A 14,222-nucleotide genomic window follows, 5' to 3' on the forward strand; every position below is an offset into this window, starting at 1 on the left:
CGAACATGCCGATTCGGTCCTCGCTTATCAGAAAGCTCGATTCGACTGCTGGTGAGCTATGTGCGCTTGACATGTCCCGGCCGCGGTACAATTTGTCGGCGCTTGGTGTACAACACAAATTCGAGCCCGACACGCTTCCTTCGTTTATTGTGCGCGACGCCGAGCCGCAGGAAGCCAAGCTTGTCGCGCCGGCCACCAAGGGGGTATACGAGGATATGCTGTCGCGTATCGGGGTGCAGCACGCGAACCTAGGAGTCGAGGGCGACAAGGAGCTAGACGCACGGGCGTTTGAAGAGTTCTACGACAAGACAGTGGACCTGGCCGACCTGTGCCAACTGCCCGATGTCAATGAGCGGCTCAACCAGGTCGCCAATAGTTACCACGACTTTGCCCTTCGCAAAGAAGAGCTAGCTAGCGAAGCGAAAAGGCTCGCGGTGATACCGCGGATCAAACAGCGGCTGACCAAGATCCCACAGCTGGAGAAAGAACTTGATGACACCGTTGCCCGGCGCCAGGAGATGGAGCAGCAGACGGAGGAACAGACTGCAGGGCTGGAATTGATCGAGAAGGATATCTCGTATTTGCGCATGGAGGTGGCAGTTAGTCAGGAGAGCGAGGAGCAAGCGATGTCGCAGCTCAAGGCTAAGCGGAAGGAGCTCGAGCAGCTCACGGCCGAGTTTGCCAACAAGCGGCGGATGCTGGAGACGCGCAAGGAGATGTACCGCAAGAAGCGGCCGCTGACGGCAGTCGAGCACTCGGAGCGCATGGCCAATGACTTGCGGGTCGCGCTGGAGGGCGTCAAAGGCGACGACGCGTCGCTGCATGACATACGCGATGCATACGTGTCCAAGCTGACCGAGATCATCAGCAACTCAGACGCGGTGGACGTGACCAACGGGTACCTGGACCAGGTGTTTGCCAACACCATCGACAGTGTTGCTAATGAGGATGTCGAATCGCTAGACGCACGCAGAGCAAGTCGGCGGCTGTCGGCGGCGGCCATGTCGGCATCGGGCCGAGTGCTGTCGGCGCAGCTGCTGTGCTACCTGTACACGCAGAGCAAGGGCGACCAGAGCGCAATCACAGAGGATGACCTGCGGAACCAGCTCACCGAGTTTGCGCGAGAGCGCCAGTGGAATCCAGAGTTCGTTGTGCAGGCCATGTACGAGGTCTTTGGCAAGAAGCTGGCCAAACGCTTCCGCGAAGATCGCACACATATGGTCAAGCTGCTGTGGGAGTAAGTGCCAGGCTGCGGCCAGGAGCGGTCCAGGACCTCTTTTTCTTCCACTTTTGAATTGCGATTTGTATTTAATTTCCCTCGCCTCATTCAAAAAAACAAGGTCACAATGCCGCATGCACTGACAGACGCAGAGACTACGTGGGCGGCGAAGCAGGTCGCGATGATTATCGGCGCGACTGAGGGCGATGCTAGACCGCTGGCGGAGTTCTTGGCGGGCCTGGCCAGCCCGGCAGAACTACAGGGCCAATTGCTCGACATGCTTGGCGAATCGCCGCTGGCTCTAGATTTTGCCTTTGACCTTATTGCCAAGCGATTTCCGGCCGAGGACAAGGCGCCCCCGGGCGAACCCGAGCCAGCGCCGCTAGTTAATTATGCCCAGGCAACCGCTGGCACGAACACACCAGAGCCTGATCTCCCACCAGCCGCTGGTATGGAGCCTGAGCAAAAGTCTCGGCGACAGCTGAAGCGCGAGCGGCAGGAGCAGGAGCGCCAGCGCAAGGCTGAAGAGGAGCGAAAGCAGAAGCTAGCCAACCGCAAGCGCACCAAGTGCGAATGCCAGGCATCCGAACACGCCTTGTTTACCAACTGCCTGTCCTGTGGGCATATTATCTGCGAGCTCGAGGGGCCTGGTCCGTGCATGTTCTGCGGCAACGATGTGGAGAGCCCTGACCAACAGCTCCAGCAGCACATGAAGATGCTGCTGCGGCGCGCACAGGGCGCAGACGAGGATTCTGGCAATTCGCCCAAGTCGGCGCCCAAGCTACCCTCGCGCGGCATGCTGTACAGCATGAAGGCTGGCGGTGGCATAGGCACACATGAGGCCGAAATGCTGTGGGATACAGAGACCAAGAAGCCTGCAGCAGCCAGCGCCAGCATGGCTCAGACGCCAATAGCTGGTGGTCAGACATTGACAGAGGAGGAGTACCTGGCCGCAGCATTCGAGGCTTTAGGAATCAATGCTAGCGCAGCCGACCCAGTAGCACAGCGGCAGGCCGAATCCTGGGTCAAGGCGATGAGACGGAAGGAGCGGCTCCTGGAGTATGACAGAACAGCGGCGCAGCGGTCGCGGCTTATAGATCAGTCGTCAGACTTTGATCCGTTTGCTGTTGGCCGGTGGATGTCGCCACAGGAGAAAATCGAAGCAGAGAAGCAGGCCCAGGCGAGGCTGGAGGCACAGCAGGAGCGCGAGTCGCGGTTGCGCCGCGGTATGCGCGTTCTGCACCTCAACTTTGGCGACAACACTGTCACCCTGGCAAACGAAGACCATGGAATGGACCCGTTGGATAAACCGCCTGTTCAGGCACCCGCACCTAGCGTTTCCAAGCCAAGGGAGGCCAAAACCGGTGGATCGTTTGCTCACAACCCGCTGCTTCAAGGCGCAGCAGAACCCAGGTTTGTTCTGGCATTTGCCGGTCAGGCTGCCAGCAAAAAGGGGAGGCGCGGTGTGAAGCCCCAGGCCAAGGTCCCCGAGCCGCTGTCTGCTGCCCAGCAGATGGAGCGGCGGAAACAGAGCATGCGAATCCAGAACGACGTGACTGACGAGATATATTGAACAATTTTCTGAAATGCAGACATGTATAGCGTCTTCCAAACCCCAGTCAATGCTTTCTTGGTTCGACCTCTTTGCAGTAGCTGCATGCTGTCAGCTGGCAGTGACCCATGGCCGCCGGTCCATCGGGCACTGCTGCTGGCTGCTCTCTGTCCCAAGCCACTTGAGCAAACAGTGCATATGGAAAACGTGTGTGCATTCACCCCAGATCAGCGGGCAGTCGTCCCCAGGGATCTTGCACGACGGGCAGCATGCGTCAAACGGAGCGCGGCAGATCCCACACACATCGTCGTCGGGGACATCCCACCTCCATCCAGCGACTGCCTTCCAGTCCTTGATCTTGACCTTCATGATGAAAATGTTGCAAAGGGAAACGAGCGATGAAGCAGAGCCAAAAGGGCGCTGATTGGGTGTCTGTGCCATTTATAAACACACTGGCTAGTGCGTCCAATTTGGGTCGGTGATCCGGAGCCTGCTATTTTTAACCTGACTCCTGTATAGTCTCGTACGACAACTTAGCCATCTCTCGCTGCCTTTACCAAATAGAGTGCGAGCGCACCCACCTGCTCTGCCTGCTTCCATTAGCCTGCATTCCCCTGTGTATGCTCCACTTCAGCATTCGACATGGGCACCAGCATAGCATGCCACTCCAATTATCAGACCAAAAAATACGAACATGTACACAGGTATTCTGTGACTTGCTGTGGCATCGTTTTGTTAGGCACACATGATTCTACTGTGGGTTTTTTGGGGTGTAGCTAGTGAAGTTTGGGAAGTCGCGTATGATTGTCCTACCCAAAGCCTGTGCAATGGATCTTTCTGACACGCGCTACCTGCTGCTGTAGTGTCTGATAACCCCTGCTCTCCAGCATGAGCATGGCGGAGAGACATTTCACTTGGCTATCAATCGAGCTATTGCGCAGATGCACATTGCGTGATTGGTACGTGGGTGCGTGGGTATGATTGGGGCGCATATATCAACGTGGATCTATACACATTACCACGCTCCCGACAAAATAGCAAATGTCAGCACTGCAAATTATGAAGAGTCCAGCTTGTTTAGTCAGCATAGCGTTCTCTTTCATATTCGTCGCACAATCCGCCAGCGATTGGCCTGCGATCTGCAGAGGCAGCCTGGCTGAAGGCAGTTCATAAGAGCTCACAGGAGTTCATAAGAGAGCCTGCCACCCCTGGGCGCCTGATACGGAAAAAATGGGGTTGCACACGGTAACGAATGTTCAAACCCTTATCGCTGCAGTCGCATCGTGCGCTGCTAATACTGCTGGCTGCCCCACCCTCCACTACCAGCGGAAGAGCACCCATTGCTGGCAAGGGGCAGTGCACATCTCGTACCGCCATGCCCTTACCTTTGGCCGGCCAAAGGGATAATGGCCAAACAATCCTGTGGCGCGCTCGGCGGCCAGCCAAGGTAGTCAATAGACATTTGTTTGTCCTAATGCCCCTCACTCTGCGCGCCCGCAGTGTTGGCCAGCTCATGTTTTTGGCACTCACTGTTTTGGCCCGGCAGCGCAATTCGGAAACGATTGCCACCTGCTTTCTGTGCAAAATGACTGGCTGGGGCCGGCTTTCAGGGCGTGCAAACTGGCAATCCCATGGCACTGTTCATCCTTTGCTGTATACCGGTGGGGGGGAACAGACAGAGTGCGTCCAGGATATTACGAAGAAAAAAGAGATTGCGCTTGGAATATACAGCGGCTTCAGTAAAGGCACGCTTTCACCTGCTCTATGCTTTTTCATCGTCTATTTTTAATATTCGCCAGCAATACAGTATTTCCCAATTGTCTCCTAGTTTTCATACGACAAAATGGCCAAAGAGACACCCCGCCAGGGCGAGCAGGGCGCAGAGAAGACTGCGTCTGGTCAAGAGGTGCGTAGCACATCGGAGAATAATAGTGCGAGCGATGGCGGATCGCCTGGCAGCATAAGCACTTCATCAGTGCCAGCGCCAGTAGCAGCCGAACCCGCGATCGGGGAGCACATGGCCAGGCCAAATAGCAGCGCGGCAATCGCATTGCTGCACCTGCGACAGAGCCAGCACGACTCTGGGCGAGAGCGTGTGCGGGAGACTCTTGACCACCCAGGCGACCAACGCCCAGATATGGCGCAGCTTCCTTATCAGGGACCACGTAGCACGAGCATGCCGCAATCACCTGCAGCTAGTAGCACTGGCCAGTCATACGACGCTAGGCCTGTTCGCCTTGACGTCAACCCAACGGTCGCATATAGATTTCAACCGTACTCTTTTGGGCCAGTATCCAGGTACAGGATAACCAACATGCCATTGCGGCCTGCTGCTCAGCTCCTGCCGCCCATTGCTCCCCAGCGGCCAAACTCCCCTCTGACGACGCGTCACGCATATGATCCAACCTTTGGGCAGTATCGGAAGCAGCGTCGCAAGCAGGCATGTGACTATTGCCACACCAGGCGTATCAAGTGTGAGGGTGGCGACCCATGCGATAACTGCATCAAGCAGGACGTGCGCTGCCAGTGGAGGACCAAAAAGAAGCGTGGACCAAAACCCAAGGCAGCAGCAGCACCAGTCGATTCGGAGCAGCAGCAGCAGAAACCGCCTGGCAACTCAACAGCACCTCTAAGTTACGGTAGTAGAACGGGGTCGGCAGCTGACATTCAAAACTTGATTGTGGCCAGCGAAGATGGAGGCAGCAGTGTTGGTATATCGCGAGCCAGCACACCCGAGTCGGTGAGCTTGCGTCGCTCGGCATCCCCTGAGGAGGGCATTCCACAGTCTATTGAGGTCCCACCAGCAAACCCACCAAATGCTGCTGAGGAGCCACCCACCGCTGCCTTCAGCGCACCGCCGGCGGGCGATCTGATGAAGGAGTTTTACTCCGACAAGGTCGAGCCCGAAACGCGCGAGGCGGTCTTAGCGTACTTTGAATATCTCTACGCGTACGGTCCGATCTTCCACCCCTCCACATTTATCCGCGGCATTGTAGCGAACGAAGTCGACCCCTTGCTAATTGACATTCTCAAAGCGCGAACGTCAAACTACTTGAATGCCGACTATGGACGGAACGTTGACGTTGAAGCATTAGCGGCTCGCGTCAAGTCCCAGATCCTGTTCAGACTTCAGGAGCCAACCATTGAAACCATGCAGATTTTGCTATTGCTTGCGTTAGTTGAGGTCTCATGCCAGCGTAGGGATGCATGTGCAGCGATTTTTGCCTCTCTCTCTTGCCTTATGCTCCGGTTCGATTGGCACGAAGTAGATTTGTACCGGACGCGGAGGCCAGCCTCCTGGGACGAGTGGGTTGAGGTTGAGACCAAACGGCGCATTTTCTGGTCAGCGTACCAGAACGAGTTTCTCATCTCTTCGTTTCAGGGCTGGCGGACCAGTATCCCCGAGTCAATTGTGTCTGTGCGCTGCCCTTGTGCTGATTCCGACTGGATTGACGTTGATTTCACGCCTCCCTCGCCTCAACAACAAAACGAAGCTGTCGCGGAGCAGGATTTGGCGGATCCAACTATGACAAGCGCGGTAGAGGGAGAAGCAGCAGCGACCTTATCAGCAGAAGCGACATTATCATCATCATCATCATCATCAGCAGCAGCAGCAGCAGCAGCAGCACTGCCAGCAGCAGGGAAGTCAGTTGGGTCTGCGACTATGGATGTGGCAGGCAGCATACCAATGCAGAGAGAAACCCAGGTTGTAATCAGCGGTGCACTTTCTCACTCATTCGCACTGCTCTGCGAGTACAATATTATCCTTGGACGTGTTACCCACTTCCTGCACGATACGCGTACAGCGCGGTCAGAGAGCAAGGGACTGGAAACGATCCTTGAACGACCCATGCCTGCAATTGAGTATCTTGGACCTATCCCGGAATCCGGCCATTTGGTCTATGCGATCGACCGCAAGGGGCACCTTATCTCCGACGACCCAGTATTCAAAAGGTACGCGGACTACGTGCAGAGGCTGTCCAAGCGCGCAGAAACACCTCAGCACCTTCTGGACACCAGCTTTGACATCGAACGCGCAAAAATATTCGGCACATCTGACCACCGCATATGCGTCTTGCGCTCACGATATCTTTCCCTCAAGAGCCTCGCGTGCATGATTACCGTTGCGCTCCATTCGTCGAATCGCCGCTCCTTCTTTGACGAGTATGAGCGGCCAAGCGAGCTTGAACCATCTCTCAGCTCACCAATTGATCCTCAAGAGAAGATTTTGCGCATGATTCTAAACATTGCCTTTGGCAAGATCTGGGGCCAGGGGCTGTTGGCCGAGGATATCCAGCTGGATTCGATAAGGGAGTGCGTTGAGTGCTCGCACGATTTTGCCTGCTGTCTGGACCGGGAGAAAGACGTGCCTGATAGTCGATTCGAGTTGACGGTTGGTCTGGGGATTGTTGTTGCGTTAGGCGTGCTGCTCCACCAACTTCGTAGGTGTAAAAAGGCGCTGGGTGAGGCCGACGATACAGAGATGTTGCTGTCGGCATGGGACAACGAGCTGAAACGTGTGCTAGGAAACATCAAGATACTTTGGACGACATTGCAAAAAATGACAGCAGTTTGGAACATTGGCGTTCTTATCAAGACACTCAAGCTAATGAACATTGACGAGGCAGCAGTTGCAACAGAGCAGCTGTCGTTTCTCACTATTTAAAAATAACCTTAGCACGTCTATGTCCAGATAGATACACAATTGCAATTATTTTGGCATCTACTTGCCAGCACAATATCTACCCGGCAACTAAACAGCCACCAACGAGGCGATTGTCGGCCTCATCAGAAAGACCTTTCCCCAGCAATGCGGTATCCAAGACATGGCATTTGTGGCGTATATACAAACTTGCTGCCCTTTCAAATGGACATTGTTGTTCACTCTGGCGCAGCCTGAACAGCACAACATGTCTCCCGGCCCGCTGGCAAACGGAAGCGCAATTCGGAAAGATTTGCGCGTGTTTTTGTGGAACGGCTAGCTGGTGGGGGATTCTTGGGAAACTTGGCGGGGGATCCATTGGAATAGTCCTGCTTGAATGTCGACGGATCGGACACCGCTAGCTGAGAGTACGAGAGGCGGTGCTGGCAGGGGAGGACTAGCCAGCTTGCGTGGCCAGATAACCTGCAGACTCTGTTTTATACTATATCCCTTATCTACTATATTTCAATTTTATTTCGGTAGCGTTCTCTTTCTAATTGCCTATAATTATTTTCACCAGCACATGGGCGACGAAGAGCCATCAAATAGGCGTGGGGGCTCCGTCATAGACCAGGAAGATACTCTGCTACAACCCTCGCTGGGAACTCGATCAAAAGGAGAGAGTAATCCAAAGGACACCGGCTCACCAGGAATTAAGAATAAGAGCACTGCTGCCCTTGCTCTACTGCGTCTTCGACAAGGTGAAACGAAAAAGCCAGAGCCAGACGCATCGAAAAAGTTTGTATATGGTATCTCAACCACTTCGGCCGACCAGGTGAAGTCAACGCTAACCCTGCATCTCAAGCCGATTGCACCAATGGAATCAAGTGAGGACTCTTTGGTATCTCGCACTCAACAGCCCAAGTTCGGCCACTTCCGTAAGCAACGATGCAAGCAAGCATGCGAGTATTGCCACATAGCGCGGACACGCTGTGACGGTGGGAATCCTTGCGAAAACTGTTTGAAGCTGAAAATTACATGCAAGCGACGAGCCAAAAAGAAGCGCGGCCCCAAACCGAAATCTGTTGTCGAGTCCTCGACAGCAAATCCTACTATCGCCAGGACTCCCTCTGCAGCAGATATTGCTAACTTGGTTATCTCTGATGATGCAGTTAGAGCAAATACATCGCGTACTAGCCCCCAAGATCCATCAGAAAAGCGCCGCTCGGCTTCTCCTAAAGACAAGAAATAACTAGCCAAAGATATCCTGTGACTGGATCAATATACATCTTGATTTTGTAGCCATATTAGCTTTGACTCCTTCTTAGTTCAGGATATCTCTAGTGGATTGCAGGAATTCAAAGGTCAGATTGTACGGCTATTGCAACTAGTCTGGCAAGTGTCTTTATTTTTTCCAAAGAAATACACGGCTCTACAGTTGGAATATCGTTTACATCTCACCGCACTCTGATATGAGCACCGGCAGCGTGGGCTTGTTGTCTCGTCCAGTCGGCACGTTCTCGATCTTGCGCAGCGTCAGCAGCCCATCCACAAGCTTCCCAACCACCACATGCTTGCCATCGAGCCACGGCGCCTCGGCAAGCGTGATGAAGAACTGGCACCCGTTCGTGTTTTCGCCGCTGTTGGCCATTGACAGCAGACCAGGACCTGTGTGCTTGAGCTCGAAGCTCTCGTCGGCAAACTTGTCGCCGTAGATTGACGTGCGCCCCGTGCCGTTGCCCTTGACAAAGTCGCCACCCTGTGCCATGAACCCCTTGATGATGCGGTGGAACGGACTGCCCTTGTACCCCTGCGGAGCGTGGTTTACCCGATGCTCGCCGGTGCAGAGCTGGCGGAAGTTCTCGGCTGTCCTGGGCACCTTGTCGGCGAACAGCTCCATCTTGATCCGCCCGACGTCCTTGCCGCCGATGGTGATGTCGAAGAAAACGATGGGGTTGGGCATGGCTGAGGCGAGGGTGAAATACAACGCGCCTTGCGAGGCTCCCATGGATATGGCCCAGAATATTACAGCAGCACCACAAAGCGGCCAACTATGGAGCCGGGTCTCAAGGCGCGTGTTTTCGCAGTCCCCAGCGGATGTAGATGGCATGGTCCTATATTTATTGCCATACTCAATGTAGCGCTATCCATCTGCACAGCGCACTGTTCGTGCGCCATTTGCGACAGCCTAACACACTTGAGCATCTCCCTACCCCCGAGTGTTGGTCGATGTCACTCACCTGCTCCACCATCGGCATGCACACTGCCACCAGCCACTGCAGCCGCAGATGGACGTTGGCCACCTGGACCTAACCGTAAACCTCGACCGAGACCCGCTACATATCCAAACCCCAGTGGCTGCGAGACACAATCTGGGACCCAGCCCAGGATACAGCCGCTGCAAAAGGACAAAAGCCAGCATGGCCGCAGTAGCTACTCGCAGAATGGTGACGACAGAGTGGAAGGCAGACGACACTGGAGGGAAGGAAGCTGGCTCGCAATCTGCGGAGAGGCGGCAAACAACAGGCGAACAGTGCGCTATACAGAACAAATCCAGACTGCACTACCCAGAACTAACCAGCGGACTACGCATCGATACACAAAGGAGAGAAGAAAGTGCTCTGAGGAGGAGGACGGTGTCTCTTGGCTGTCAGAGAGTACTCAGAGCACCCCTGCAAGAGCGCTGACGCATATGCTGCTCTCCTCCCACCCGCAGAATACACGGTGCACCATCAGTTTAAGCACCTGGTGCATACTTGTCTGTCCGCCGTGTGCTTCTCGGGAGAAGGCGCTTTGCCGAATATGCACTTGCTAAAAGGATGTGCGGGGCTGTCTTTCCCTCCCCGCTTGCAACTGGCAGCAGTCGCTATCCGCCTGCTCTGCAAAGAACATGCTTGTGCATTTTAACAGCCTGTCAAACCCCCCGAGCCGCGAACAAGCGGCATCGCATTTTCATGGTGGCATTCACACATGCCGTGCCAAGTCAGTGACCCTCCCAGGTCATTGCAAGTATCCACTCATGGTTTGTGTATAATGAGTGTCTGCCATGAGCCTTTACATGCCAACTCGGCATATATCGGCATTTGTCCTTCGTATCTAAATGCAGTACTCGCAAGTAAACCCGGAAATGGCTATAATGAACGAGATGCAGGCTGCCGTTCTGGGGTGAAGAAGGATACAATGAATGTATTATATTTCAGAGAATATGTCTAAAGCTTGCTTTTCGAGGTCCTCCATGCCTGTGTCATCGTCTCAAGTAGGGCTGCGGCGATTTCGCTCTTTTTGGTTAGCCGCTCCTTGAATGGATCTGGCTTTTCCTTCTCACCTCTGACCTTTACATCCATTGTGCCTTTATAACGGCTGCCGTCGCACCGAGTGTCCTTTCGCAGATTCGGATTTTGGAACAGGTCCATGTAAAGGTCCTCAGTTAGGTCTTTAAGGATTCCGACATCTTCAACAAAATGGAAGTGGTCCAGGATTTTGTTGTCGAGGATAGTGCTGCTGAACATATGGTCTTCCTTTACTTTTGATACTTCCTTAGCCGATCCCCTTCTCCAGTTTCTGATATCCAAATTCTCAAGCTCATCCAACGATCGCCTGTCAGCTTTCTCTCTGCAGATTCCGATGGTGGCGAACCAGCATATGAGATATATCAGCGACTCCCAGTCATCTAGCACTGACCGCTCCACATCGAATCCTGAAAGGGTGTTGATGCTCATAAATGGGAGCACTCCAATCTGCCCACTGCGTATAAACCTCCGCTCCTCCTCTACTTTCAGTGCGTTGTCGAAATCAAACAGCAGCCCGCGCATCTGCCCATTTTCATCTGCCACTGCAAGAATCGTCTCATCGCATATGTTCCGATGGAGAATGCCGCACCTATTGAGGATTTCAGCATGGCTGCGCATTGCATCGCCCAACACAACGATGAAGTCGTGGACCGAGGTGACAGACTTTAGGGGGAATCCGACAGCCCTCATCACCACCCGTGTGTGAACGCGGAATGGGATAGGCTTCCCTTCCGGCCCAGTGTGGTTGAATAGTGGCCCGAGTACATTTCTCGTGTTGTCCTCCAGCACCTTACCGTCCACCTGGATGCAAACGTTGCACCAGCCATGGAGTCTGGGCACTATGATTTCCGGATCCGTAACCGCGTCTCTGATCTCGTTCAGGAAATCGATCTCGCTGCGGCCACTGGCTAGACCGCCTTCGACCTCGGGCCATGCGTCCTTGATAAGGAACTTTGGCTCAACAGTCCCATTTACAGGCGGATGGTCGCTGGCCAGGAAGCAGCGCCTATGTGGCCCAAACAGATTATCCGCGCTGAACAGGGTCTGGTCGCAGTAATAGGTTGTGGTGGCGCTGCCTGACGACCTGCCGCTGGTGCTCGGGCCCTCGATCATCCAGCACTTGTGCTCGAAGCACCAGTCAATCGTCGTGTCGAAGCCAAGCTGGTCGAAATCGCACAGTGAAAAGTGCACCAGCACCTCGATGAACTTGGTGCGGCCGTCTGGTGTGGCGACGTCAATGGGTTTGGATGCAAAGACCCTGTCGTTCGACAACAGGCATATCCGCACCTCGGTGTCGCAGACTGACATGCCCCAGAGGAAGCGGCGCCAGTCCTGGCTGGAGTACATGTTTCGGCTGCACAGAAGCAGCTGCGCATGTGCCTGGCGCACCAGCGCTGGGGTCTTGCCGGGCTTCACCTCGACCACAGCGAGCATGTCGCTGTAGTCGACAGGATCTTCTACTAGTGCCACGGCCTTGTTCTTGTGGCTGAGCTCGCGAGTGGCCAGCCCGATATCCACCCGCCGGTCATCGTCCTTTCCGACAGGTGCGCAGTCGTATATCTGATATGGCAGGATGTGCCGACGATGCACTGCATCGCACTTCGCGTTGTCTCCTGCCTGCGCACGGACAAAACTGTCCTCGTTCTTTGCTACGAATAGCGAGAACTGCTGGATCGGCAGGTACATCTTCCGCTCTGCGCGGCCTGATGCTCCAGCGGTCGATCTGGCTGCATGAGTGGAGGATATCCACTCATTGAGCGACTCGACCATAGCCTGAGTGTCGGGGCTAGGTGTTAGCACTGGTAGTGGGTGGGAGTCGCTGATGGGTAGTGGCTGCTGCTGCCCAGGCCGCGTGCTGGGATGGCCAGTTGCTGCGCCTGTACGGTTGGCCGCCATGTCGTTGGCCACATCGAGGTGGCACTCAAGCTCTGCCGAAATGTGGTCTGTGATCTCGGCTGCCAGGTCAGCCTTGTCCTTGGTGCGGGGGTGGAGGAGGCCAAGAACAGCGTCGATGCCGCCGAGAAGACACTCGCTGACCCAGAGGGATGCCTCCTTGTCCCTCTCTGCCTTGAGATCGCTCGGCGACATCACCTTGTTCGACTGTACAGTCGAGTTGTTCGCCGTGGACTTGACGGGGGTTTGCTTGCTGTTCTTGACAATGGTTGGATTCACTGGCGCATCTACAGGCAAAAGCGGCATAGATGTTTTTTGTCAGTACCTGGCCAACTCTGGTGCTCATGTCGATATCCGCTTGAATGCACTTACCGCTTTTCTTAGCCTTCGTGAGCTTGGTGACAGGCGGCGAGTGGAACAGGGCCGGTTTCTTGTCGCAAGGTGGATTTTCAGCGATACGGCGCTCCGTGCTGGAGCGGACCGGTGTGGTGAGCTGTGAGACCGGTAGTGCGGACATGTCACCTTCGGCAGCCGGGTGTTCCGCAATAGCGTGCGCATTGTTGTGATGGTCAGGCGTGCGGGGATCGCTGGCTGGGAATGCCGAAATGGGGCTGTCCAGGATCGAATCTTCTGCGATTGTTCTCAGGCGAGTGGAGCCAAGCCGATGACAGCAAGCTCCGATGATTCCAAGGAACAGCCAACCAATGTCTAAGCACCAAACACCTAGCCTGCTAACCCCTTGGTATCGACAGAAAGCTTTGATGAGGACTTGTAACCTCTGATGAGAGATGGCCGCTTATAGCAGCCTCTCAAGTCCTCTCCACTTTTGTTTCTTCAGAATTCCAGAAATATATTCCATTCTTATTTACTCACAACCAAACCGGTATTTACAAAAAGTCAAGTGGAGCCGTCAAGGAGATGGCGGCTATATGCGTCATCAAGGTTGAACGGCACCGGTGAGCAGTCGTGTGCGGTCAGCACAGCTGTCGGCTTGCACTTCTTTGGAGCACTGAGTGGCACCTCATCCCTACGCTTCGATGATGGAGGTGTGTTGAAAGGCATGTGTTACACTATCGATAGTAGTAGTAACAGTGGTATATAACTCGAACGAGAAGTCTCTAAAAATGCGCTGTTCTGTAAAAATGTCGACTGTGAAAACAAGGAGGATCCGCACTATTCCTGGTTTTGTGGAGTATTTGTTAGCAATAAAATCATAGCTGTAACCAAATAGCAACTACATGGTGTTCTGACTGTTAGCTAGTCTGTGATTGAGAGATGTGCATCAAATGAACTAAGGCTATAAAATCAAAGGTATAGTGAATCTGAAAAGGATCCTATCCGCAACTCTGTTCGCTTGGGTATTTATTATCTTGGGTTCGTTGTGATTCCTAAAACACTTGAGCATGATATGGCTAATATGAATCATTCCTTCGCTTGTTGCAAAAAGCTCTGCCCAAGGGTTGCTGGGTGGCGCAGGAGCAGTCCTGGAATGGCCCATGGCTGCGGCTACATGCACAACTTCGGCAACAAGTGTAGTTAGAGTTGTGCGATCAGTCAAGTGCCAGCCGGACACATTGGGCGAATGCAAGTTCTGCCGTGCAACGATTTACGTGTGTATTTCCATAT

General features: G+C 54.2%; 7 protein-coding genes across 7 annotated transcripts; 5 read left to right on the top strand and 2 right to left on the bottom strand.

Annotated features, from left to right (window-relative positions):
• Window positions 1-215: 215 nt before the first annotated feature.
• On the top strand, window positions 216-1,241 carry DL89DRAFT_257508 (uncharacterized protein; the record flags this gene model as incomplete). The annotated part of the gene is made up of 1 exon (XM_040885534.1): window positions 216-1,241. The coding sequence occupies one exon, from the start codon at window positions 216-218 to the stop codon at window positions 1,239-1,241; it is 1,026 nt and encodes a 341-aa protein (XP_040743884.1).
• Window positions 1,242-1,400: 159 nt separating this feature from the next.
• On the top strand, window positions 1,401-2,792 carry DL89DRAFT_257509 (zf-C2HC5-domain-containing protein; the record flags this gene model as incomplete). Its single annotated transcript, XM_040885535.1, has 1 exon — window positions 1,401-2,792. One exon carries the CDS (start codon window positions 1,401-1,403, stop codon window positions 2,790-2,792), a length of 1,392 nt encoding a protein of 463 aa, XP_040743885.1.
• On the bottom strand, window positions 2,768-3,468 carry DL89DRAFT_267469 (RING/U-box). The gene has a single exon (XM_040887506.1). It carries the CDS (start codon window positions 3,210-3,212, stop codon window positions 2,883-2,885), a length of 330 nt encoding a protein of 109 aa, XP_040743886.1. The 5' UTR covers window positions 3,213-3,468; the 3' UTR covers window positions 2,768-2,882.
• A 1,115-nt stretch (window positions 3,469-4,583) lies between these two features.
• Window positions 4,584-7,464, top strand: DL89DRAFT_267470 (uncharacterized protein). Its single transcript, XM_040887507.1, has one exon. The coding sequence runs from the start codon at window positions 4,615-4,617 to the stop codon at window positions 7,435-7,437; it is 2,823 nt and encodes a 940-aa protein (XP_040743887.1). The 5' UTR covers window positions 4,584-4,614; the 3' UTR covers window positions 7,438-7,464.
• A 492-nt stretch (window positions 7,465-7,956) lies between these two features.
• DL89DRAFT_267471 (uncharacterized protein) lies at window positions 7,957-8,666 on the top strand (the record flags this gene model as incomplete). The annotated part of the gene is made up of 1 exon (XM_040887508.1): window positions 7,957-8,666. The coding sequence occupies exon 1, from the start codon at window positions 7,997-7,999 to the stop codon at window positions 8,663-8,665; it is 669 nt and encodes a 222-aa protein (XP_040743888.1). The 5' UTR covers window positions 7,957-7,996.
• Window positions 8,667-8,840: 174 nt separating this feature from the next.
• Window positions 8,841-9,792, bottom strand: DL89DRAFT_267472 (uncharacterized protein). Its single transcript, XM_040887509.1, has one exon. The coding sequence runs from the start codon at window positions 9,419-9,421 to the stop codon at window positions 8,864-8,866; it is 558 nt and encodes a 185-aa protein (XP_040743889.1). The 5' UTR covers window positions 9,422-9,792; the 3' UTR covers window positions 8,841-8,863.
• DL89DRAFT_154556 (uncharacterized protein) lies at window positions 9,298-10,374 on the top strand. The gene has a single exon (XM_040883598.1). The coding sequence runs from the start codon at window positions 9,467-9,469 to the stop codon at window positions 10,226-10,228; it is 762 nt and encodes a 253-aa protein (XP_040743890.1). The 5' UTR covers window positions 9,298-9,466; the 3' UTR covers window positions 10,229-10,374.
• The last annotated feature ends 3,848 nt before the right edge of the window (window positions 10,375-14,222 follow it).

The sequence above is a fragment of the Linderina pennispora genome (genome assembly GCF_002104995.1).
Source record: "Linderina pennispora strain ATCC 12442 chromosome Unknown DL89scaffold_6, whole genome shotgun sequence".
Lineage (NCBI taxonomy): Eukaryota > Fungi > Kickxellomycota > Kickxellomycetes > Kickxellales > Kickxellaceae > Linderina > Linderina pennispora.

What these genes read in the sequence shown, in the direction of transcription:
- DL89DRAFT_267472 (XM_040887509.1), bottom strand. Translation starts at nt 9,421, where the DNA reads ATGGGAGCCTCGCAAGGCGCGTTGTATTTCACCCTCGCCTCAGCCATG.
- DL89DRAFT_267469 (XM_040887506.1), bottom strand. Translation starts at nt 3,212, where the DNA reads ATGGCACAGACACCCAATCAGCGCCCTTTTGGCTCTGCTTCATCGCTC.
- DL89DRAFT_154556 (XM_040883598.1), top strand. Translation starts at nt 9,467, where the DNA reads ATGGAGCCGGGTCTCAAGGCGCGTGTTTTCGCAGTCCCCAGCGGATGT.
- DL89DRAFT_267470 (XM_040887507.1), top strand. Translation starts at nt 4,615, where the DNA reads ATGGCCAAAGAGACACCCCGCCAGGGCGAGCAGGGCGCAGAGAAGACT.